General features: G+C 38.9%; 1 protein-coding gene across 1 annotated transcript in view; it reads left to right on the top strand.

The window, feature by feature from the left end:
• Window positions 1-25,322, top strand: part of PTPRZ1 (protein tyrosine phosphatase receptor type Z1) — a 156,241-nt gene that overhangs the window by 116,015 nt on the left and 14,904 nt on the right. The window contains exons 14-22 of the mRNA XM_077855943.1: window positions 3,000-3,144; window positions 10,670-10,761; window positions 13,467-13,552; window positions 16,313-16,333; window positions 16,506-16,602; window positions 19,731-19,813; window positions 21,104-21,238; window positions 22,236-22,370; window positions 23,538-23,701. Of these exons, the coding sequence (XP_077712069.1) occupies window positions 3,000-3,144; window positions 10,670-10,761; window positions 13,467-13,552; window positions 16,313-16,333; window positions 16,506-16,602; window positions 19,731-19,813; window positions 21,104-21,238; window positions 22,236-22,370; window positions 23,538-23,701 (958 nt within the window). The remainder of the gene's footprint in view (window positions 1-2,999; window positions 3,145-10,669; window positions 10,762-13,466; window positions 13,553-16,312; window positions 16,334-16,505; window positions 16,603-19,730; window positions 19,814-21,103; window positions 21,239-22,235; window positions 22,371-23,537; window positions 23,702-25,322) is intronic.

Genomic DNA, 25,322 nt, shown 5'->3' with positions numbered 1-25,322 from the left:
GTAATTTCTTATCAGTGCACTAATGTGATTAATTATGAAGAGTATGTTCTCCCACTGATGAGGAGAAAACAGTAGGAATATAACTTCCAATATTACCAGGTAACATAATTAATGGAGTAATAAGATCAAACAAATCAGGGAAAAATTCTTGTCTACTTTTAATACTGTATCTGTCTTATAACGTAATTGAATATGCCTCCTTATCAAATGCAACAGGGTAATTCTGAAACTTACTATTTTATTATGCACTTCTAGACCGTAGAATAACTTATGAGACATGCTCCCTAAAACCAAGTAGATGAGGCAGCAAATATGAGTATCTGCAATTTATGAAGGCATAAACTGAGACCCAAAGATACTAAATTACTTGATTCAGGTCTCAAAGAAAGTTAACACAAAACTGAGACTGGAATCATGTGTTGTTGGTGTCCATCTCTTAGAGACTATGCTTTCATCATTGAGGACAATAAAATATATATGATGCTTAATTTGTAATGCCAAAATTATACTGTTTTCTTTTAAAAATGTATTTTGAAGTATTAATCTCATTTATGTTTACTAGTCATCTGTTGGAAGATTATTGTCCTATTTAGGTAACTCATATACACTCCTGAACCATATCAAAATAGGTATTTTAGTCTCAACTGATGAATCTAAAGATCAATACCAGTAGTCATTCCTCACTGCAACATGTAAAGCAATCAGTTGATCGTGCTTCTTTTTTTTATAAATATATTTTTTGAATTTTATATATTTTATTTTTTAAGATAATCTCTGCATCCGACGTGGGGGTTGAACTCATGACCCTGACATTCAACACTAGCAGACACTTAGCTAGCCAGTATTATCTATACTTTCATGTAGTATCTCATCTTGAATAAAATACCTGGGTTTCCTAATATATAATTACCATGGATTTATCATTCTGACTCCTCAGTAAAAAGGTTTATTTTAAAATCAGGCCTTCCAGAGAACTTACGAGTAAAGTCTGTATCACAAGATTTTCTATGTGTGCATGTGTGTATATAGTGCATGTGTATAGTGAGTGTGATATATATGGTAATTTGTTACATATTTTATGTGTTCTGAATCTTACATATATATCACATATGTGATCAGATCTATCTCATATATACATATGCACGTACATATATAAAGTGAGATATGTATTTACATACATGCATATATATATACACCTATGTGCATATTTCTATAAATATTTGTGGTCACGTAATTATATAAGCTCACGTTGTACATAAATTAATGTACATTATTGGTTCTCAAACATTAATGTGGATCAAAATCACCTGGAAGGCTTGTTAAAACACAGATTTCTAGGCCTTACCCACAGAGTTTCCGATTCAGCATATTTGTGATGGTTGGCATGGGGCCCCAAATTGGCATTTCTAACAAGTTCCAGGTGATGCCAATGCCAATATTCTGAGAACCACATTTCAAGAATGAATGATTTAGATAATGATATTAACTGCCATTTGTAATTTCTAGGTGCCAGGGACTTTACGAAGTGAATTATTTCATTGTTTAGCCTCAAAATGTCCATTTAGGTAACAATATTATAGTCAAGAAAAAAAAAGTGAAGACAATTATGTATTAAAACAAGATCCTTTCTTAAATTTTATAAGGAAACTTTCTTTCAGTGCTTTCACCATCAGATTATTTAGGCTTCTAGATGAGCCTCATCATAATGTGTAATGACCAGAGCATATGATTAACAGAATAGAAACTAAAGCTTGGGTCTCTCACAAGAATATTAACTACAGCTGAGGGATCAGTTGATTTACAGTATTCCCAATTTTTACTCAGTTTTATGATTTTTTAAGTCACACCTTTGGATTCTACTCTTTTCTAGCAAATGCATCCATAATTAGAAGAACAAATGTCTAGGGAAATTTGGGTGTCCTTTGTCTACGGATACATTTCTTCAATCAATGGACTAAATTCTTGACCCTTTCTGCTTCATCTTTCAGAAGGAAGCCACCATTTTAAATCTGAAGCGCTCTGCCGTTAGGTATACTTCAGGGCTGTATTTGTGAATTTATTACTCCCAAATTTATTCTGAAACCTTTAAATTAAATCGATTCCCTTTGTCTCATATCAACTAAAGTGAGTTGCTTGGCATAAAAGCACCTCATGTGCCAGGTGTCTAGAAAGCAATATAGACTCTCAGGGGGCACGTCAGTGTGGTTCTTCCAGAACTTCTGCAGGCACACGCTGAGAGCTTTAACTCCGTAGCAGTGTCAGCATATCACAGCAGAGCACTCGTAATGTCCAGTTGCCTTGGTTCGCCACTGCACATGCCTCAAAGTAGAAGGGAAGCATTGTGACCGGCCGCAGATACGCTGAAGTTCTGAAACTCTTTTTAGCAACTTGGAAGGATTGCTCCAGTTGCAATGATTTCAAAAGTACTAGAACGATAGTGTACCCAACTGGTCACAAAAATAGTCATTTGCTGTCACTTTACGAGAAACCTATGTTTAAATTTTTAATAGTTTTCTGGATTGAATGGTTATCTTAATGTACGAAGGGTTATTCCAAGATTCCCTCTTTATGGAATTATTAATTGCTCCTAGCTACTTACTTAATTGCAGGATCAGAAACATTTTATTAAAATCACACTTGGAAAATCAAGATGATATATGGTACAGTAAGTCGCATTGTTTTTCCTGGTCATTTTATTTAAAAACTGGATCGTTTTTCTTATTTTAATACTTCTGTTTTCTTTTTAGCAAACCTTTCAGGGCAGTGTTATGCTCATTTCTTGCCACAGCACCCGTACCTAGGTGCCAGTCTCTGCTCTGATAGCCTGCCTTACTTTTTAAACCTTGTTTTACTTAAACCGGCTTGTAAAGGTAGACATTTTTTTATTTGAAATTGTAAAGGTAAGCAACAGCAATGAAGGTTGCGATTACTCGGTTGAAAAATGTTGTGACTTTTTCTTAAGCTTCAATATCAACTCTCTCAATTTTCTCCAACTACAGAGGCCAGTAATAGTAGCCATGAGTCTCGTATTGGTCTAGCTGAGGGGCTGGAATCCGAGAAGAAGGCAGTTATACCCCTTGTGATCGTGTCAGCCCTGACTTTTATCTGTCTAGTGGTTCTTGTGGGTATTCTCATCTATTGGAGGTAAGTTGAGTGCTTGTTGTAGAAATGTGCTTCATAAAGCTTAGATTTTGCCTGTTTTTTGACCTGAAACTTCTTCAAAGCATATTTATGATTCTTGTTACTTGATAGGTACCGTTAATTTATGCATGTACCATTAACTTAACTGTGAATACAGTGATTCTGTAAATCCAGAGACCTAATAAGCAAAGATTTGGTTGTTCTTCATACTTCCATGAAACAACTAAAGTTGAAATGGAGGAACTCTGGCTTCAGTTAATATTGAAGACCGTATTTCAACAGTGTGCTTTCATATTAATCTAATTAACATTCAAACGTTATCGTAGCATTTAAGGTAAATCTAAGCTTCTCCGCTTAAATGCTCCAGCTGTTACAATCTCAAAAGCTATTGTCTAGAAAAACGTAATTTTTGATACAGTAAAAACACAGTTTATTTACAATAGTGGATTTTATACAAGCTGCGCATCAGCAGCATACTAATAACAAAAAGAAGATAACCCGTACACAAAAGTAAAAATCAAGCAAATAAAATATGAATATAATAAGAAAATAAAGATGATGACTATATTAAGATGCATGGGATTTTAAAGTTAATTATAATTTGCTTTGAGGATGAAATATAGCTTTGCTGTCATCAATATCCTTTTAAAACTTTTAAAGGACAAAGAAAATTGCACCCATCATAAGCTTCCTGTCCCATAGCAAGCAGAACACACTGCAAATTAGGGGGTTTACTGGGGAAGCCATGTAAGTCAGTCTGACTATTATAACCGTGTCCTGGAAAACAAAACCTTTATGATGATATAAGGAATCATAGCCTGGTAATTTCTTCCTTTGTTTTAAAAGAGACTTTTGTTCAAAGGCTCTATAATTAATTCCTTTTTGTTTAGCAACATTTTTCTACAAGTTCATATGACCACTCTTGATGTGTTATTCTAAACTATATTCTCTCAATTTATTCAAAAATATTTACCGTGTTTATGGACTATTTCCTATGTGTATAGTACTATGTTGACTACTGTGGAAAATATAAAAAAATGAATGAATGAATGAATGAATGAACAAGTGAATGAGTCACTATGGCTGAGAAATGTATGCTTATTGAGGATTTCCCATGAAAAATTTATAACAAACTATATAGAAGTGAACACATGACAACTGAACACTAACGGTGGGAGTGGTCAGAGAACAAGGGGTCTCGAGAGGCCGGGATGACAGTAAATGTAACAGGTAGGGCTTGCGTGCCACAGGACCCAGGTGGAGGTAAGAGAGCAGCGTTCAGGCAGGGACCCCACGGGTGGGAGCAATAGGAAGCAGGGGTCCTGAGCGCGTCTGACAGTGACGTCTGGAGCACGCGGTTGCATGTAGTTGGACGTCGGTTGACTAGAGCAGAGCGTTTTCATGACCAACTGCTTCCTGTCTGACCACCTTTACAGAAGAGAGTAAACTGCAGAGTACGGAGAACAGATCCTCCTTTTGCTGTGATATAGGAGTCGGGAGGCTATTTTGTCCATAACGTGACGCAAACAAAGCTGCTCTCTTAACTGATGCCTGTAGTTACTGGGGACTCTTTTTTTTTTTTTTTTTTTTTATAGAAGATTCCATGCTCAGCAGAGTAGCATGAACGCAGTGCACAATCCATAAATGTTTGCTCAAGAAGAATTCATTTTGCTTTTCTCCTTACTCCCCACTGGATTTGTTGGCCAAACTTTTTACCAACTTTGATTTTATGTTGGTTCAGATTACGGGTTTTTATCTCATCTGATTTTTCCCTGCCAAACCAATTTTTGAAGTTATTGGAATTAGAGTTAATTTTTTAAAAGTGAGATGGAAAATACACCCAAATTCTACTTCATAATAAATGGTGTTAGAATAAATTTCCAATAAAAATGTCAGATGGTTTCAGTTATGATGTTGAAATAATCAGAATGAGGATTTTAATCTTTGTTACTTAATATTTCAAGTTTACTTTTTGCAAATTTGAAAGTTTCTTATTTAATATGATTTGGTATTTTATGGAGAATTAAAATCTGTAACGGTTTTTATAGTCTATTAATAATGGGTCATCTCATCTGTATTATGTGAAGAAGAAAGAAATTGCCAGTTGAAAAAATATTAAGTTGACCTTCACCAATAAGATATTCGCCTTTTCCTCACAAATAACACTTTTGGTACCTTGAGTAGAGTGCATTAGCTTAAAATCTGAGCACTCTGACGATTTTATGTATATATTTTATATCTATCATCAAACGTTCTGATAAAATTTGTCACTCTTTTTACTTACCCATTTAAAATTTAACATATCTGTCCTTTTCACATCCATTGGAAATGAATTCACTTCAAAATGTAACTTTTTAGATCAGTAATACACCAGGGGTATTAGTTGGTGAATCACAAAATGACAGTGTTAGTAAATTCTTCACGGTTTTTGTGAGATATTCAAATTCTGATGTAGACCCGTGTGATTTCACTAGCTAGTATGAAAACATTTTAGACCTTTGTGGAAAGAAGTCCTAATAGTGACTCAGTCCTTATGAGATTTTCTGAGCCGATATATTTAAAGGCTATATTTAAAGCCGATATATTTATATTTTTCTAACCTAATTTCCTGGGAGAAAAAATAATTGTAAAGTGGTACAATGAGTCTTTTCTTTTGTCTCTTCACCTAACTCGAGGCAGTCCCCTAGGTTTTGTGTAAAACTTGGGAGAAAGCATGTTGTAGTAGGAAGACAAGAAATTAGAGGTGAGGAAAGCTGGGTCCCTTTCCCGGTTCTGCCTGCCATTTGTTCTGCGGTCTTGGACATGTCACTTATCCACCTATGAGCTGGTTTTCCTCTCTCTACCATTTTGGGGGAAGGTTCACTAGATCATTTCTAAGACTGCAGTCAGACCTTCTTTAGGGTTTCTGTGATGCATGCAGCATAATGAATAAATGTGGTTCTATTTGTGTAAGGATCCAAAAAAAAATGGAATAATAATTACACATTTCTAGCTCTTAATTCTAAATACTGTGATGAAAAGGTGTAAATCAAATAATCAGATTAACATTGATTGATAGGACCTATGTCTACAAGTTTAAAACAGTCATCACTTTTTTCATCATGGCTGAGTGATAATTAGCAAGAGACATAGTTATCAACACTTAGCACATAGACGTGAAGACGTTCGCTGCTTGTACAGAACAGATGGACTATAGATATTGAATCTTGTCATACATTAAATAATATGCCTTGAAATTATTTTCCAGATGTTTTAAGGTAGGATTTACATGAGCCAAATCGTAAGTTTCTAAGTTGCAAAATGACGTCAAGATGGAAGATTTTCAAAAAGTTCTTTTTAAAGAAGACAAAGGGCAAACTTTTGGGAGCTTTTTTTTTATAGTTGGAACCTAAAAAATACCAAAGGTATAATCAACAAAATAGCACTCCATCAAAAGCAGTATGGAAAAGAACTTTATGTAGACGGTTGTTTTAGCTTTGGGGAGTGGGAAGAAAAACAATATGAGTTCTCTCTTGATCTTAAATTCAAATTTATGAGTCACTAAGGATAGCTACCAACCCAGAATGGAGGCCTCCGGTTTCCATGCTGCCTCCGGGAGAGTGTCACTTCCGGGATAGAATTGCACTATCAAGTATACTGAAGCAATATGTTATGATCGTCATCAAGAACTTATCCTACACTATCTTAATTTTAACTTTTCCAACTTACAGAGTTTTTGGTATGATTTTATAATACCCTTTTGTTGCTTGTTAATACAAGTAACACCATTGGACCATATTTGCTTAAACCAACAAATATTTACATAGCTTACATAGCTAAAAAGAGTAGAGCTGGTATTTGCACAGATGATACAATGAACATTAAACATAGTAAAGCCTAATACCAATAAGTTTTAATTTACCTTTTTCTGTTCTGTGAGGTCCTGCCTTCTTCCCATTTTCTCAGACCCATCCTCTCTCTATCCACCTATCCATCCATCCATCTTCCTCTAGTTATATATGTTTCACCTCCTTCTCCCAAATGTTTTGAGATTTTAAGTTATCCCATTTGAGGCTCAGGTAGGCAAGAAATCTAGGATGCAGCTGAATTACCTGTGGTTGGTGAGATTTAGTTGCTCCTGGAAATCCATCTAAACATTCGACATTTAACACCTCTTGTACTCTTGGCACTGTATTCAGAGTTGGGTTTACAGAAATCAAAAGACATGGCCCCATCTTTTAAAAAATGTAATGAGGATATAGGCACAAAACAAATATATTGCAAAATCATAACCCTAGCTACCAATTAATAAAGTTTTTTTTAATTCTGTAGAGTTCAGGAAGTGAAGGTCATCCTTGGATTACTTAACCATATTTTTCAAAATAGTCTTTGTCAAGGTGAGGATGAGTGGAAGTTTGTCTTGAGTGCAGTGAAAACAGAGAAATGGGAGTGTTAGAGGCTACTTAGGATTGAGAACCTTTATCACAGAGAAGATACCACCGAGTTGTCTTTAAGGAGGTTAGTATTTCCCTGGCATATTCATGAGTGAGGCATTTTGATCAGGAGAAGCAGAGTTTTTTTTAAAGATTTTATTTATTTGTCTGAGAGAAAGTGTGCGCACAAACAGAGGGAGAAGCTGGCTTCCTCCTGCGCAAGGAGCCCAAAGTGGGACTTGATCCTAGGACCCTGGGGCCATGATCTGACCCAAAGACAGATGCTTGACCAACTGAGCCACCCAGGCGTCCCAGGAGAACCATGTTTTAAAGCAGGGGAAAGAGGGGATCCCTGGGTGGCGCAGCGGTTTGGCGCCTGCCTTTGGCCCAGGGCGTGATCCTGGAGACCCGGGATCGAATCCCACGTCGGGCTCCCGGTGCATGGAGCCTGCTTCTCCCTCTGCCTGTGTCTCTGCCTCTCTCTCTCTCTCCTCTGTGACTATCATGAATAAATAAATAAAATCTTTAAAAAAAAAAAAAATAAAGCAGGGGAAAGAAACCCTGAGTGAAGGCAGGACAAGGCATGTTCAGTGATCTGCAACTTGTATTATTGGAGTATAAACTTCAAGGAGAACGTGAAAACAAGTGAGGGCCATAGAGGGGTAGCATTTAAGTGCTAAAAGATCTTAGGTGCCAGTATCTAACAGTCAAGTACAGAAATAGAACCAATATGGCCAAGTAACAGGAAGATAGATTTTTGGCTTAATACCAAAAAAATATCAACAGTAAGAGGCATAACAGTGGGTACCATTTAGAGGTACTTTCAGTTAGCATGAGAAAGAAATATCTAGTGACTCGAGATGACTCATAAAGCAGTGAGGTCCTTGTCACCAGAGCTAATCTTTATGCGTCAGAAAGATTCTTAACATCTGCTGTGATATTGCACGAGGTCCCCTAAGACATTTTACGACTTGAAGATTCATTGAAAAATAAATAGAAACCCTTTTCCTAGCCTTAGTAATCTGCATTTTAGAGGAATCAAAGAGATTTAACTGTGATCCTGAAAGACGTATCAAACCCAGTGTTTTCCTATCAGTGTGTCTGGACATGCTCCATCTGTGGCTGCACAGAGACACCAAACTTCCCCTGGAGTCTCTGCTCCAGCCTGCTTGCAGGGGTGCTCAAATGCAGACTTGCAGCTGGGTAGTTTCTTTCCCGTGAGACCAGTGGCCCTCATCCCTCCCATTCTTCATGGTCGGCTGTACTCTTTTCCACTTTCCAGGCTGTGAACCTAGCTCACATCCCTTCAACACTTGATTCCACGTGCACTCCTCTTCCTCCTACACTGCCTGTTCTCCCTTAAAGACATTCTCGTGTTCTCTTGGTGATACGTGTCCTCTTATCAAAGGCTTACACGATCACAGCAGAGGGCTAGTCTTTACTATGCACATCCTTAGTTTTGGATTTTTTTTTTTTTGCCTGTGACATTAAGGTTATAAATAAACTATATAATTGTATACTACTCATAGCAGTCAATTCATTGGGCAAATATTTGGGGCACCTACAACTTGAAGATGTGGGGCACCTGCCACTGTTCTTCGCGCTGAGGACCAACACTGCATTGAGACCAAGCACCTTGCCCTCGTGAGGCTTCCATTCTGATGAGGAAGGACCGGCTAAAACCACACGAGACAAATACATAAGTAAGGAATTTCAGAAAGCGACAAGTGACGCGAAGCTGACATTAGGGAGAGGAATAGTGACTTGGTGGGATGAGCTGATCCTTTTAGCTGACGTGGTCAGGGAAGGACTGTCACAGGAGGTGGCATATTAGCCAGTGCAAATATGCTCGGAAGGAGGCAGGCAACCAAAAGGAAGGTCAAGAGCCAAGGCCCCAAGGTGAGCTGATGGTGCCTCTTGGAAGAAGACACAGAGGACCAGTGTGGACCTGAGGCCAGTAGTAAGGAGGCCAGGAGAGGACACCCCTGATGTAGGTGGGGGACCAGGTCATGGAGGGTCTTACAGCCCTTCTTGAAATAATTGACTCTCATTCGAATTCCACTGGGAAGCCACTGATGAATTTTATGCAGGGAGCTGATTACTGAAGGAATATTACAATTGAGGTGTGTCCTATAAGAACAAATGTTATGTTAAAGCTCATTAGAATAAATATCTTGTAGCTCGACTCTTAAATGGAAAGTGAGATTGGCATTTTTACTCAAACAGATATTTCTATTTAAGCCTAACCACTCATGAATAATATTTCAGATAAATTAAATGACCCACATCAAAGAGTGTCATTAGCAGTTTTAATTATCTAAATTTTTTTAATTAAGTACGGTTTGCATTAGTTTAAAGCAGCAGTTGGTTCTTTGCTCTTCTCAATAGTTTGTGGTGTGCTCTTACCAGATGTTACTCTTATTATCTGAATGAAAATAGATTCAGGTGACATTGTAGGTCATAGTTGTCGTTGATTCCAAATATATTCATTCTCAAAACCCTCATCAACAAGGCTAGCATCTGTTGGAAAGAAAATCACGCCTGTTTTTGGTTATATGCTCATTATTTCCTCACTTCGTTCTGTCCTTACTGCATTATCATACTCACAGTATAAGGCGGTCTTCCTTTTTCATCAGAATATCACGGCACTGTAGAATTTCATTTGTACAAGTCAGAGCTACCTTTTGCTAGCAGCTGAATGTGCTCAGAAAGGTATGCTCACTGGAATACTGAGTGAAAAGAGCTTCGGACGTGGTTTCTTTTCCCCTCCGGTCCAGTCCAAGGTGGCAGGACCCCCTGGTACATAGCAGCAGAGGGAGAGTGACTCGGGCCCTGAGATGTCCTGATCCTGGCAAAATCCTGTTTGGCACCAACCACGACTTCAAATGCCATCTCTGCTTTCAGGGCGTCTGATATCTACTCACCCGTGTGCGTCTGGCACACGTACAATTGAGATGAATTTGGAGGCCGTGAAATTCTTTAATACTTTGTGTTTTGTAAAATAGATGTAGCTTTCCATTCATGCTTTAATTCTGGAAGTTTCTGTCATAGTTTTCAAGCAGCTCCGAAGTGGCCTTATGGCAACTGGTACCTAAATTGCTTTCTTTTCTTTCCAGGAAATGCTTCCAGACTGCACACTTTTATTTAGAGGACAGCACATCCCCTCGAGTAATATCCACACCTCCAACACCTATCTTTCCAATTTCAGGTAATAGCGTAAGGTGTGACCACGAGTAACTGGTAGTTGTTGAATGAAAAGCATAATGTGGGAATGGTTGTCCTTATTGGAGTACTTTGCAAATGGCTCTGATGTGGATGAGTAAATACTTGAGCTGCCCAAAATGTTTATTACAGCCGTGTATCAGGCGCCAAGGTTTCTATCTTGTTCTTAATAGTTTTGAACATTCTTGGCCATACAGGCGATATGGCTAAGTAACTCATGATAGTCAGCTGTAGTCTGTTAACACAGGCATAGCGATAAAATATAATTGGAGGCTGACCTTCAGTCATTTCCAGTACCTTAATGGAAACCTGAGCAACAAAAGTCAGACCAAACCGATGCAGTAAGGGTGGCTAGGACAAAATAACAAAAATAAGGATAAAGCTTAGTTTCTTTCTGATCCTCTGAATTTATGTGAAAAGAACTTCCTTCACTACAGTAGGAAAAAAAGAAAACCAACTCTAAAACTAAAAACTAGAAAGTGGTGGGAGTAGAAGAAAAACATGAGTGCACGAAGAATGTGTAATTGCCTGAAATACTTAAAGTCACAATGTCAAACAGCTTGAATACCGGCTATTTTTATCAGAACTCACCTGGTTAACAATATTCAGGAATTAACCAGACATCCGCTGACCCTGGAGTTCACAGACACTTATTTGATTAACATTGCATAACATTTCAGAATGAAAAGTGATAACAAAAAAGGAATTGCCTAGAAATATGTGAACCGTGGAAGAAGTCCTGGAGGATAGAGGATAACACAGGGACACAGAGAACCACCAAACCAGGGAAAACAAAAGGAGAAATTCATCAATGTGGTTATGTTACAGAGGCCTCTTTTTGTCTGATGATACTCTATATGTTATTGTTAGAGGCCCAAGTTCCACAAGATGTTATCTTCTGAAATCTCATGATCTAAAAAATATTTTCAAAAAAACCAACAACCAACAAACAAAGAGAAGCATTTTCTGTGTGATTTTCAGTGGGCATAGGAATTAGAAGTGTTTGGCTCTTTTTCCTCTTTTATCCACTCTGAGCCTTTAGATACCACTTATTTCTGTTTTTCTAGTTTATATTAAAATTCTGTACCTTTCTTTTAGTACAGCACCCTTTCTCATTAACATATTAAGGGTTTTGAGATTGACAGCTCTCGGGTACCTATTGCGTTTTGACTCTTTTCCCTTTCATGGCTCTCCTACAGATGCTCTCAGCATGGGTAAGCAAGCTGACATGCATGGTCTTCCCAAGTCCCATATCACTTATTATTAACAGTAAATAATCCCAAGTCAGGACGCAGTCCAGGAACTCCAGCATCCCCTGCTGTACTTCTCAGAACACGTGTGACCGAGGGCATTTCCTCACGTCACCCGCGCTCCAGATCACCCAGATACCTGCCTTTCCACAGAACATAGGGAATTAAAAGGATATGTTGGTCTCACTTACTTGCAGACCAGTTTTTGAAAGAAATGATCAAAACACATGACTGGAAATAGATAGTAGTCAGTTTGGTTGTGAAAAGAGGTTAGCCGTGCAGGCGGCATCTACGGGCTTGAGGGACCGTTACGGGAAGAGCTAATGACTTAGACGTGACAAGTTATTTCTGTTTTCTTGTCTAATTATAAACGCTCCTTCCAGGCAAGATCCTTCTGTAGATGTGAAGGCAGGATTACACCTTTGTTTAGTGTTTCTCAAGCTTAACTGGCTAATTCAATTTTAGTATTCAGGTACACTCATCTAAAAGAGAGAACAGATGGATTCTACTTTTCAAAAAAATCGACAAATTCTTGGTAACTGAAGCTTAAAAATATTAAATGGCCTAGATGCTGAACATCTGTTGATGTAAATAAGTGTTTCTCGTGAAATGTGTTTGATGTTTCCTTGTCAAAGAACTCACTTGTGAAATTGCATACTGTGAACTAGTGATATGTTTAATCTAAGAAAGTCTTTCTAGAGGGGGGAAAAAAACAGAGCCAGTTAAAATAATTTGGCCCCTTCACAATTAATTAACAGATCCAATGACTTTGTTTACATAGCATATTTTCAAGTTAGAGTTCTTGAAATTTTACATATTAAAAGTCCCAAAGGTTTTTGACATTATCCTTAATGAATAGTCTGCATATCAATGTTTTCTATTATTTATAGAGAAGGAAAAATGTTTTCAAATGTAAACATCTGACTAACTGTAAAACATTAAACTATGTAATTTTATGAAACTAAAATTACGCTTTATATTATGTTTAGTTCAGGGTAGAATTGAAAATATATTATTTATGCATATTTTTTTACCCAGAAATCACATTCGTGTTAAATGTGTTAATGTAAATACAACTCCTATTCATGTTAAAGAAAATCACCCATAAAAAGATGGAGTCCATTGATAAGACATGAGGCTTTGGTGGCATTCATTATTTAACATAAAAAATTAATTCTTATTTCTTAAAGTATGAAAGGAAAAGCGATTCATGATCAAAGCATGTAAAATGCAAATTATGATTGATAGTAAATTTGGAGAAAATTGATCGTTGCTTGATGTTTCATTGGAAGCTGCGGTTCCCTCAGGAATGTAGAAATAATTAAACTTTGAAGTTGTTTTAGAAGAAGGCACTTTATAAATCTTTATAAATGACAGGCGTATTCCTTTCTGATGAATTATCCTTTGCGAACTAATTTTTTTTTTTTTTTTTTTTACTTAGATGATGTTGGGGCAATTCCAATAAAGCACTTTCCAAAGCATGTTGCAGACTTACATGCAAGTAGTGGGTTTACTGAAGAATTTGAGGTATGATTTTAATATGCCTATTTTAAATTATATGGAAAATAGTAAATTTAAAAGATTCAGCGGTAGGCTATTTCTTGACCTAAAGACATTAAAACCATTTTCACTTCTAGGAAGAATGTTATTAGTTCTGTAATCATTTATGTGTTAGGAGATGTGTTATGGTTATCATATAATTTAGAAAATTGGTTTCCCATTTTAAAAACCAAGTGGTACTTGTAGAAAAAAACATTGTTAATTTTCTCCCATGAAGTACAGAATTCCAGTATTATTATTTTAATCTGAATTAGTAACACCGATTCCTTTTAATTTTCTAAATTATATAAATTATACTAAACTACTAAATTTCATGATTTTCAACCAAAGTACATATAAACTCTCAGTTGTAAGTATTACACCAGTGTAAATGCAGAAGCATTTATTATACAAGTTCTAATAAATACTAAACAAGGTAAAGTCCTATCTTCTCCTCAAGAAAATATGCAATTCTAAAAAACATTTGAACTGCACAATCAGTAAAAATGTTTCTAGTAATATCCATAAAATACTCTTAGAAGAGGCAGAGAAATTTGCTGCAAATTTACCATGGCCCCCAAACTATCAGTTAAACAGAGTTTTCAAAATAAGTTGGAGTTAACAATGACAACTGCAAAAAAATAAAGTTGACCAGTATTGAGCACTCCCTAACATGCCGGTCGTTGGACTAAATGCTTCTACATTCAATCTTTACCCAACTCTGGAAGTTATTTGTTTTTATTTCTGTTCATATTACTGACAAAATCAACTTCCACAGAAGTCAGTTAACAACCCCTAAATAGCAGAGCTGAGACACTTACCATGAGCATCAAGTAATGTGTAGAATTATTGAATCATTATACTGCACATCCAAAACTAATATAACACTGCATGTTAATTATAATTCTATTTAAATAATTAATTTTTAAAAATGGCAGGACTGGGATTCAAACCTAGGTCTGTAATTTTTTTTTAATTTAAATTCTATTTTCTATGCTGGTAAATTGAATTTAAATTTTAAAAAAAGAATTAAAAAATAGAAATAATAAAAATTAAAACATACTTTTCGTTCCAGCAAGCAAGGGATCTTTAGCCTCCCCTCTAATCCCTCTGCTCTAGGGAACATCACATTACTTTTCTGTCTCCCCTCTTAGAATAATCCCTACTCTCCGGAAGTGCTCTATGGACCTCCTTGTTGGAAGCACCTTGAGCTCTGATCCTGAGTAGAGGGTGGCCCACTTTCCCCATTGCACTTTGTGACTCCTGCTCCCCAGGAGTCACATCAGCTAAGATGTATTTAGGGAAGGAAAATGCCATAAATTAGAAAGCTTTAAGAAATCAAAAGAAATAGAAGTGAAATGTGATGTGTTTTTGCTAAATGAAAAATAATAGAAGCCAGTTCATTTAATCTTAAAAGAATTCTAAGTCATTGAAATAGAAAGCAGTACAAGGTAATACTAAGTGGAATAATATAAAGAATTATATATTTAAAACACCAAATTATTTGTTTCTTACCAGAATAGAGGTTAGAGGGGAGGCGGTACTATGTTAGCTCACAGAAACTATCAGACTCCCATCAAACAAAATTGTTATTGAAAGAGGGAGAATATGACGAGGATGGGCCTCGTTTCCCAAATGTTAAAAACCACAAGGAAAAATAGACAATTTATAATAAAAGTTGCCTATAGCATATGCACAAAGGCAGATTTGTAGTTTTTATGATTATAAAATCATTTTCAAGAATGTTAAGCCAGCTCATGATAATTAAATTAATAAAATAACCTCATGTAAAAATGTGTATTCTTAATTCCATTGCTTTTAACTCACAGTCTGATTCAAGAAAATGTTTCATTAACTTAGTAATTAGCTTAATAACTAATAATGCTATGCCTTTTAAGTGGTTCAGATATTAAATTGTGTATAGATCTAGAGTCAGAATGGCTTACTGCAAAAGAGGCCTTAAAAACTTACTGCGGGAGGCTGGGCCATTTGCTGATGAGTCAGATTCGTATTTGGGTTATACACTTTCTCAAAAAGTATAAAGCTTTCATGTTATTATCTTATATTAAATAATTGTAAGTTCCTACCTAATGTACTTAGAAAACATCTCTGAAAAGGATTTTAATTCATTTTAAAGATAATTGGCAGAATAATTTTTTGTACCCATCAAAGTTTAAATTAAAAAGAAATCTGCTAGTTAAATATGTTGAAAGTAATGCTGTCTAAATTTTGTTTCAAAATGATATAGTATATGTGATAAAAAAAATCTTAGAATTGTTAATGTTCTGATAGCCCTAAATCTGTTACAAACCACCTAATAGGAAGCTGTTTACTCTTTAAAATTACTCTAAACAAATAAAAAAGAATGTGTCACTAATTTAGAGTTTCAAATAGTGCTATAGTGGTCAAATAAAATTATATTTGGATATTAGCAAATCTAATACAAGAAAACGTGTCATCAAATAGATGGTTTTTCTCATCTGCATTTTATATTCGTATTATTATACCACTGTCCCCTTTTAAAAGTTATTTTTTTCCTTGTACATAATTTTAAGATTCCAAATTGTTGGAAGTTTTGATGTGCATGCAACTGTTTGAAACATTCTGTTTTGTTACTATTTGACAAATGTATTTATTGCATGATCATAGTTTTCCATTGTAAACCTAATATGAACGCTTTTTTTTCTCATTTGTCGTGTGCTGTGGAATTTGATTTCTTTACTTTTTTGGCATTCATTCCCTCATTAGACACTGAAAGAGTTTTACCAGGTAAGGCATTATTTCACTGCATTTTCTTTTAGCCAAGAAATAGTTGTAACATGTAAAAAAAAAAAATTTTTTTTTTGGATAGACTAATTTGTTTTGTCTTTTATGTTATATTTTTAAGGCACTTGGTTTGAAAGGATATGTGTTAAAATGTCGTACGTAAATTTCTTTACAGGAGGTGCAGAGCTGTACTGTTGATTTAGGCATTACAGCAGACAGCTCCAATCACCCCGACAATAAGCACAAGAACCGGTACATAAATATCGTTGCCTGTGAGTATGTCCTTCCTCGGCCCTGACCTTGCTGTCACTGGCCTTGCTGACCTCGGTGTGGCTGGCTCAGGCCCTGGGTACCGGAGAGTGGGGCTGCTGTTAGGTGGCCCAGAGCATATATTCCTCTAACTTACACATCCTACAATTAACCATAGGTGCCCTTTAAACAAAAGAAGCTCAAATTCAATCCTGGCCTTCCTTCAAGCCCCATGGGCTGTAAATCTGTCATTATTTACATCCCCTGGTCCTATTTTCACTTGAGATCTGTTTACTTCTGGGTGAATTTACTGACCAAATGAGATTTCCTTTAGACTTTATTTTTCCTTCTAGCCTTTCGTGTCTTTCTTGCCATTCTTCCTGGGGTCTTATGGCTAGTTGGATTGTTTTTTATTCCTCTTTCCCTTTATTTTCTTAGCTGTTGTCTTTTTTTTTTTCCTCAATGAGCAGCTACCTATCTCTTGTTTAGTGCACATTTACCTAATTTTTTCCTATGAAATTATCATCTTTCTTACATCTTCATACTGCATCTCCTGTTTACATATGTTCCCGCGGGTTTTCCTTTATATTCTCCTCCATCTCTTGAAATCCATCTACATCCCCTCCCCCAAAACTTATTCTCCTCTCCTTCCTTAAGTATTCAGTGGGCCTCCCTGGATCCTATGAGCATGCTATTACCAGCTTGGTTATTTAAGTTCGGGCACCATTCTAGTTTCTGGAAGCCAATGAAACTGCACTCCTTTTTTTTTCCCTCAGACTTTTTGGGTTACGTTCCAGTGAGTTAACACATGGTGTAATGTTAGTTTCAGGCGTATAGTATAGTAAGTCGACACCTCCATACACCACAGTGCTCCTCACAAGGGCGCTCCTTAATCCCCACCCAATGTTTCGCCCCTCCCTCCCCCCAACCCTCACCCCCTTAGTCATCAGTGTGTTCCTGTAGTTAAGATTCTGTTTCTGGGTTTGCGCTTCTCTCTCTCTTTTTTTCCTTTGCTCATTGTTTTCTTTCTTATATTCCACATACGAGTGAAATCGTATGTGTCTTTCTCTGACTGACTTATTTCACTTTGCATAATACTTTAGCTCCGTCTATGTCTTTACAAATGGCGAGATTTCATTCTCTTTCATGGCTGAGTAATGTATCTATATCTATACCCCATTTTTTGTTTATCTTTTCATCGGTTGATGGCCACTTGCGCTGTGTCCATAGTTTGGCTACTGTAAATAATGCTGCTGTAAACATCAGGGTGCATGTACTCCTTTGAATTCGTATTTTTGTATCTTTGGGTAAATACCCAGTAGTACAATTGCTGAGTCACAGGGTAGTTCTACTTGAGGACCCTCCACACTGTTTTCCAGCTTAGCTGGACCAGTTTGCATCCCCACCTACAGTGTAAGAGGGCTCCCCTCCCTCCACATCCTCGCCAACACCTGTTGTTTCTTGTGTTATTGATTTTAACCATTCTGACAGGTGTCAGGTGGTGTCTCATTGTGGTTTTGGTTGGCATTTCCATGATGATGAGGGATGTCGAGCACCTTTCCATGTGACTGTTGGCCATCTGGATGTCTTCTTTGGAAAAAAATGTCTGTTCATGCCGTCAGCCCATTTTTTAATTGGATTTTTTTTCAGTGTTGAGTTGTGGTTCTTTATGTATTTTGAATACTAATCCTTTTATGGTCACATTTCCTTAAATAGTTTGGATAAATGCTACTTCCTTTGCACAGGGCTGACACAAATTTCTATTAGAAGGTTTAAGGAGGACATTCTGCTTCATCTTTGTCTTCCTCAACTGAAGTAACTATCCTGGCTGCACATAAAAATTCAGCTGCTTCTTGGGCAGGGTGAAGCTGTTAAACTATTCGCACTACAAGCCAAATAGAAAACACCTACCCAGTAATTAAGAAGGGATGGAGATTAATATTTGTTGTGCACCTTCTATGTGCCTGGCCCCATAAACACATGATTCCATTTAATCCCTGAAATAACCTGGCATATCAATAATAACAATCCTACTGTAGAAATGAAGTAAAACAATCCAGAAAATTTACCCAGTAACATCCTTCTAAAAATATTAGAACCAAAATACACAAAAAAAAACAAAAATGTCAGCCTGGCATCAAACCTATCCTTCCATTGCCATGCATCTATTTCTGGGTACATTCCCTGCACTTTGTGAGCTCCTGTTGTCCCAGAAGCAGTAATATCCCAGGATATCTCTCCACTGTCATGGTTTGGACTGTATCCGCTTTTTTTTTTTTTTTTTGTATTCACTTCTTCATCCTTGAAAACAATAAATACATTCTGCCCCTTGAAATTCTCGGTTTTCCTTCTAGTAAGACTTCCCTTTCTTATTATGTCATTCCTCCAAATACATATAATTTCTCTGTACAACTGAAGTTCATCTAAGAGTCCTCATTTCTGCGTATTTTAATTGCCACAGGAGACCATGTCTAAGTTACCATGGTTTTCACCCCTTTAAATAGACAGTGCGGGACTCACACCCCCTGTTCTTGGGGAGCCCTTCTCTGGCCTCGCTATGCGGTGGCAGCACTTCGAGCTTGTTCCTGAGAGAGCTACTTGCCGTAACCCTACACGGAGATGTCCTAGGTCCCTTCTCCTCCCCTCTCTGCTTTCTCTTCCCCCACAGCCTCCTGTTCAGAGGACATATACTACCATCCTTCCTTAGCTTTCTAAGACGCCCCCGACACTCTTCTCTCCCTTTCAGTGGCTCTCCACTGTTCACAGCCCTAAGATCCATCTCTAGAAACCCATCTGAGATGCCAGTGTCCCCTTCCAACCTTAGTGAAGATGTTTATTACATCCCAAACCAACACAATCTCTGCCTTCCAGTCCCCCCTCATACTTTGCGCCTCCCTTGACACCTGAACATTCCTTTCTGTGTATGTGTCCACGTTCATGATGTGCATTAGACAACTTGTTGAAGGCCGGGGCCCTTGTTGTATTTACCTTTGTCATCTCTGTATCCCCATAAAGACTCCTAAAATTAAATTATTTTTGCACTTATTTGGATTGTATTTGATGTATCATTATGTAAATATAAATGACCTTTATGCTGAAAATTAGTCCATGCCATATGCCATAGTGACATCTTTTCTTTTCTTTATTACAGATGATCATAGTAGGGTTAAACTTGCACAACTTGCTGAGAAAGATGGCAAGCTGACTGATTACATCAATGCCAATTATGTCGATGTAAGCATGCTCCAATTGAAACGTTCATGGAGATTAGACTAGGAATTTATTAGGCCGCTGTACTGTACTTATATAGTGCTTAATACATGTTATACGGTAGATAATATGAATCAGCAGTCGGACATCCCATGGCTAAAGGATTTCAGATTGAGTAACATGCAAGTGCTTGAACTTGGTTTCTCTCGTGGGTGAGAAAGGTATTTCAGGTTGGAAATGCACGTTCAAGGGGGATGGTGTATACTCACTTGGACAGGTTTGGAGCTCCTGAAATGTGAGGGACTGGACTCCTGCTTATTTTGAATGCTCTACAGTTCCTCGCCCAATATTGTATGGGTAGCAGTTGATCCATAAATCCTGACTGAAGGATTCCCAAGGCCGTCCTGGCTAAAAGACAAACACGTGATTCCTAGCCCAGCTATCGACCTCGTCATCTCTGGCACACACCTCAGGGTCCCCAGCCGTGTGGGACTCATTAGAGCTCCCCACAGGCCACGGACTAATTGACTGGGTTTTCACTGTGGTCAGCTGGTGTCGGGGAGTTCAGTTACACCTCCCGTGTGGCTGCCTGCAGGTTATGCTGTGTGGAACAGTTAGTTCGCAGAAGTGAGCACCGAGTATACGTATCCAGGGGGTTGTCACAGGCAGCCACTTCGTGCTCCAGAGGAGGCAGCCTGTATGTCGGATCCAACATGGGCTTTGGAGTTAGAACTGATTTTGAATCCCAGCCCTGTCACTGGGTGGCCACGAAAGGTTGGAGAGCCACTTAACTCCCCTGAGCTTCTCCCCATCTCTAGACCAAGGATAAGGCTTCCATTTTGCAAGGATTTGGGTAAATGTTCATAGAGCATCTTGGGTATCAGCAGGTGCCCAGGGCAGGATAGCTGTTCGTGATTAGCACTGCTGGTACCCCCGGGGCTGGGGAGGGAGACAACACCAGAGGCTTCCCCACTGTCAGACACAGCTGAGCCCCAGTGCCTCAAAAACATTTCAAAGCAGCGCAGTGAAAGCCCATAGTAAATAGATCAAGTGTACTTGGACTGAAGATGCAGAGAATAGCATCTGGATTGAAGCAGAGAGAACTTTTTCCCCCCAAAGATTATAGTTAGAGAATTGTTGTTGCTGATACTGCCAAGTTTCTCCACCATCGCAGGATTATTTTTTATTGTTTTTCTTTTATGGAAAAAAATGCACTGACCTTAAAAACTCACTATTGTACAATAAAAATGGCATAAAATCAGCAACTTAGCAAAAAAAAAAAAAAAAAGAAATGTGTGTCACTTGTTTCTTCAGGGCTACAACCGACCAAAAGCTTACATTGCTGCCCAAGGCCCGCTGAAGTCCACTGCCGAAGACTTCTGGAGAATGATATGGGAGCATAACGTGGAGGTGATCGTCATGATAACAAACCTCGTGGAGAAAGGAAGGGTACGTAGGTCGTGATCTGCGTTCTCATCCCCCAGGTAGTCATCGGAAGTGTTGTGAGGTGCGTTTAATAGGCTCAACATCTCAACATCAGGAAGGAGCAGCAGTCCTGAAGCCTAATCGGGATCCCTCCTCTGTGGAGGACGGCTATGGGAAGCCTGATGCTGTAGGTCACAGGTCACACAGTTTCACTGTAAATCATGTTATCTGCTATTTTAAAAAAAATATTCATTTATAGAAATTCATTTCTTTTTTTTTAAGATTTTATTTATGTATTCATGAGATACACAGAGAGAGAGAGAGGCAGAGACCCAGGCAGAGGGAGAAGCAGGCTCCATGCAGGGAGCCTGATGTGGGACTCGGTCCCCAGACCTGTGGTCATGCCCTGAGCCGAAGGCAGAGGCTCAATCACTGAGCCACCCAGGTGCCCCTAAATATTTATTTATTCTTAGAGAAAAAAAGAGAGAGAAGGAGGTGAGGAGAGAGTGAGAATCCTCAAGCAGATCCTCCACTGACCGTGGAGCCCAATGTGGGGCCCGATTCCAGGACCCTGCCATCGTGACCTGAGCTGAAGTCGAGTCAGACACTGAAGTGACTGAACCACCCAGGCGCCCCCGAGCTGTTGGCTGCTTAAATGCATTCTTCATGCCGTGAGGAAAAGAGTAATGAGCTCTTTTGCAGTGGGCTTCACTGCAAAGCAAAGGAGAGTGAAACATTTTAATTCACGGGAGCTGGATTCTAGTCCAGCTTTGTGGTGACTCAGTACATCTGGCCTCTCTTTCCTCATCTGAAACGGGGAGTTTGGGTCAGATCCTTTCAGGTTTCTCGGCTCGGCAGGCTCCTCTAAACTACTTGCAATCCTGTAGAAAGAAAAGAAAATGTTTGGAAGAGTGACGGAGCCCGTCTGTGTCCCAGGGCTAGACCCCTCCTGATTCCAGGGACAACTCTCACATCAAACATTTGAAATACGGAAATAGCATCTTTACTTTGTCTTCTGCAGAGAAAATGTGACCAGTACTGGCCTGCTGATGGTAGTGAAGAGTACGGGAACTTCCTGGTCACTCAGAAGAGTGTTCAAATGCTGGCCTATTATACTGTGAGGAGTTTTACTCTAAGAAACACAAAGATAAAAAAGGTGAGTCCACGCATGGAGGACATCCTCAGTCAAGTGATACATCTGGTCTTTTTGTAAGTGAGTGGGTGGTACAACCAAAACAGGCTGAAAATAGAGATCATTGAAGGCATCAAGAGTTCTTATCACAACCACGCTCATCCCCAAAGGCTCCTGCTAAGTCTCTAAATGCCAGCCATGGCCCTGGAGCCAGATTGGTCATGGTGCCAGCAGGTGCAGTGGATGATGTGATGCACAAATGAAAGTTCCTGCGCTCCATGTGATAACTGCGCATCTAACTAAAAATAGTGGAGATTGAAATAAGGCAGGAAAAAAAAAAAAGCACTGACGTATAAATCAGGGTTCTCGAGAGCAATGTGTGCACATGTGTGTGATTGACATCAAAAGAAGAAGAATTTTTTTTTAAGATTTTATTTATTTGAGAGAGAGAGAGAGAGCGCGCAGACTGAGAGGAGGGGCAAAGGGAGAGAAACACAAAAGGACTCGACCTTGAGCGTGGAGCCCAATGCAGGGCTCGAACCCACAACCCTGAGCTGAAACCAAGAGTCAGTCGCTCAACTGACTGAGCCACCCAAGCGCCCCAAGAGGGAGATTTTTTAAGAAATTGACTCCATGTTTGAAATCCAAGCAAAGTTTTTATGTTCTAGTCACAAGAATTCCTTCTTGAGGAAAGCTCAGTCTTTATTCTTAAGGCCTTCAGTTAATTAGATGAGGTCTGCTGACATCATGGAGTGTGATCTGCTTTACTCAAAATCTACTAATTTAAATGTCAATCACACCAAAAAAAAAAAAAAAAATATATATATATATATACCCCAATGGGGAGGGGGGTGGCACCTGGCCTGCTCAGTCAGTAGAGCATGCAACTCTTGATCTCAGGGTTGTGAGTTTGAACCCCATGTTGGGTGTAGAGATGACTTAAGAAAATAAAATCTCTTAAAAACAAAAAAAACCACCTTGACAGGAACATCTGGCAGGGCTGGTGTTTGACCGAACGACCAAGCACCGTAGCCTCACCAGATGAACACATGAAATTAACCGTCACAAGCCACAGTGTGTTTTTATGCCTCATTATGGGCCACGGAACTCGAGTCGGTGCTAGGGACCTGTGTGTGCCTGTGTGTTTCCACGCGAGCGCACTCGTGCGTGTCCTGTTGTGTTGTCTCCCAGGGCTCCCAGAAGGGAAGACCCAGCGGGCGTGTGGTCACCCAGTACCACTACACCCAGTGGCCCGACATGGGGGTGCCGGAGTACTCGCTGCCCGTGCTGACCTTCGTGCGGAAGGCGGCCCACGCCAAGCGCCACGCCGTGGGGCCTGTCGTCGTCCACTGCAGGTGAGTCCCAGGCACGGGTTCCTGAACCCACAGCATGGCTTCTGCTACCCAAGAGGGAGTCCCTGGAACAAGGGTTTTGCCAGAGCTGGCGTGACTCTGTGGAGTCGGGGGAGCGAGACTACATGCCCGAACTCCAGCATCTTGACCGCTCAGAAATGCACGCAGCAGACTCGGGGCGCCGTCGCCAAGGATTCCCAAGCACCGGGCATGTTCATGGTGTTTCTTACTCTGTTTCACTGTTGAGTTGGATTTTAGCTTTTGAAACGTGTTTCGTCATTAAACATTTATTCTGGGACCAAAGTGCGTGGGACATACCCGGTCCCTGGGAGTTAGGGCCTCTCGCGCCGTTACGACGTCAGGTTTATGTTAGAGAAACGAACGCGCCCGGACGGTGACGAGTTTGGTGAACTACTTTTAAGATTTTTTTTTTTAAGATGTTTTTAACAGCTTGGGATCAAACTTGTTTTCTCATTTTCCCAAGTTCTGTCTAATAGGTTAAGGTGTTATCAACTCGTCGTTACCCGGTTACTTTATTTCCAAGACTAATTTGATGAAGAGAAATAATGATATTTCAAAGAAAGAGAAAAAAACTGTGTCAGAGGTTTTAACCTCCTGTTTTTTTTCAGTTAAAAGAGAAATAACAGTTAACATGCACTGAGCGCTGAGTGTGCGCCACGCTTTAGGACCACACAAATCAAGTTGATTTCTGTGGACGGTATTTGTGTCAGAGCCCGTCTGTGTTTTTACAGAGGCAAGTGTTTTCCTTTGATATACAGCTTATCTGACACATTCTAATTATCTATCTCAGGAGTTATCCTCAGACAAAGTTTGAGAGACCTATCTTGAGGTTTTTCATCTGTTAGCCTGACGATAAGCTGAGAGAAACAGGAAAATGCAAGAAAAAGAGCTCTGAAGGTCAGGGATTGTTTCTTAGCAAATGGAGAAGGACCCGGGTATTGTGAGGAGCAGGTGCTAATTTTCCACTCTAGCACTTCCTACTTGTCAGAGCATTTGAAAAGAATCCCTGCCTATGAGTCCCGTCCCTCCGGTAGAGGCTTTGAAGAAGTCAATAGATAATGGCCCTTTAGAAATGCCTGAAGGTAGGCTTTATTCCTACCTTTCAGCTGAAATGATATTTTCAGCTGAAAGCCTTATCAAATTCTTTTTCCAATTAATGTGAAAACCTTTACACAAACATGTCTACCTGACAATACAGACCCAGGACCTTTTATTCTCAGAGTTGGCTGAAGCTGATGTTTTCGTTTTTCTCCGATTAAATGTCTACTTGCTATGCTCGGGTGCAGAACGTCTTCATTCTGTATCACGTATGATGAATAACAAATACGATTATTGAAGATTTAAAGATCTCTAATTAATGAATTAGAAATCTCCCCCAGAAACAGGTTGTTTTACAGTTTGCCCTGTGGCTAAAAATTAAAAGGCAACCAATTTGTTATTTGAAGCATTGTACTCAGCACCTAACCTGTTTGGTTTGGGATTGCTAAATTATTTCTCATGTGGCTCAGTCACTTGGGGGAGAGAATTATTTTCACTTACGAGATAGCCAGGAGTGACCCAACGTCAGGTTCATCTAATCCTTGACATTGAAACGGTTCTCTTT

Source organism: Canis aureus, chromosome 18 (genome assembly GCF_053574225.1).
Source record: "Canis aureus isolate CA01 chromosome 18, VMU_Caureus_v.1.0, whole genome shotgun sequence".
NCBI classification, from domain to species: domain Eukaryota; kingdom Metazoa; phylum Chordata; class Mammalia; order Carnivora; family Canidae; genus Canis; species Canis aureus.
Note: the sequence above shows the minus strand (reverse complement) of the source record. Positions and strands in the feature narration are given on the sequence as shown.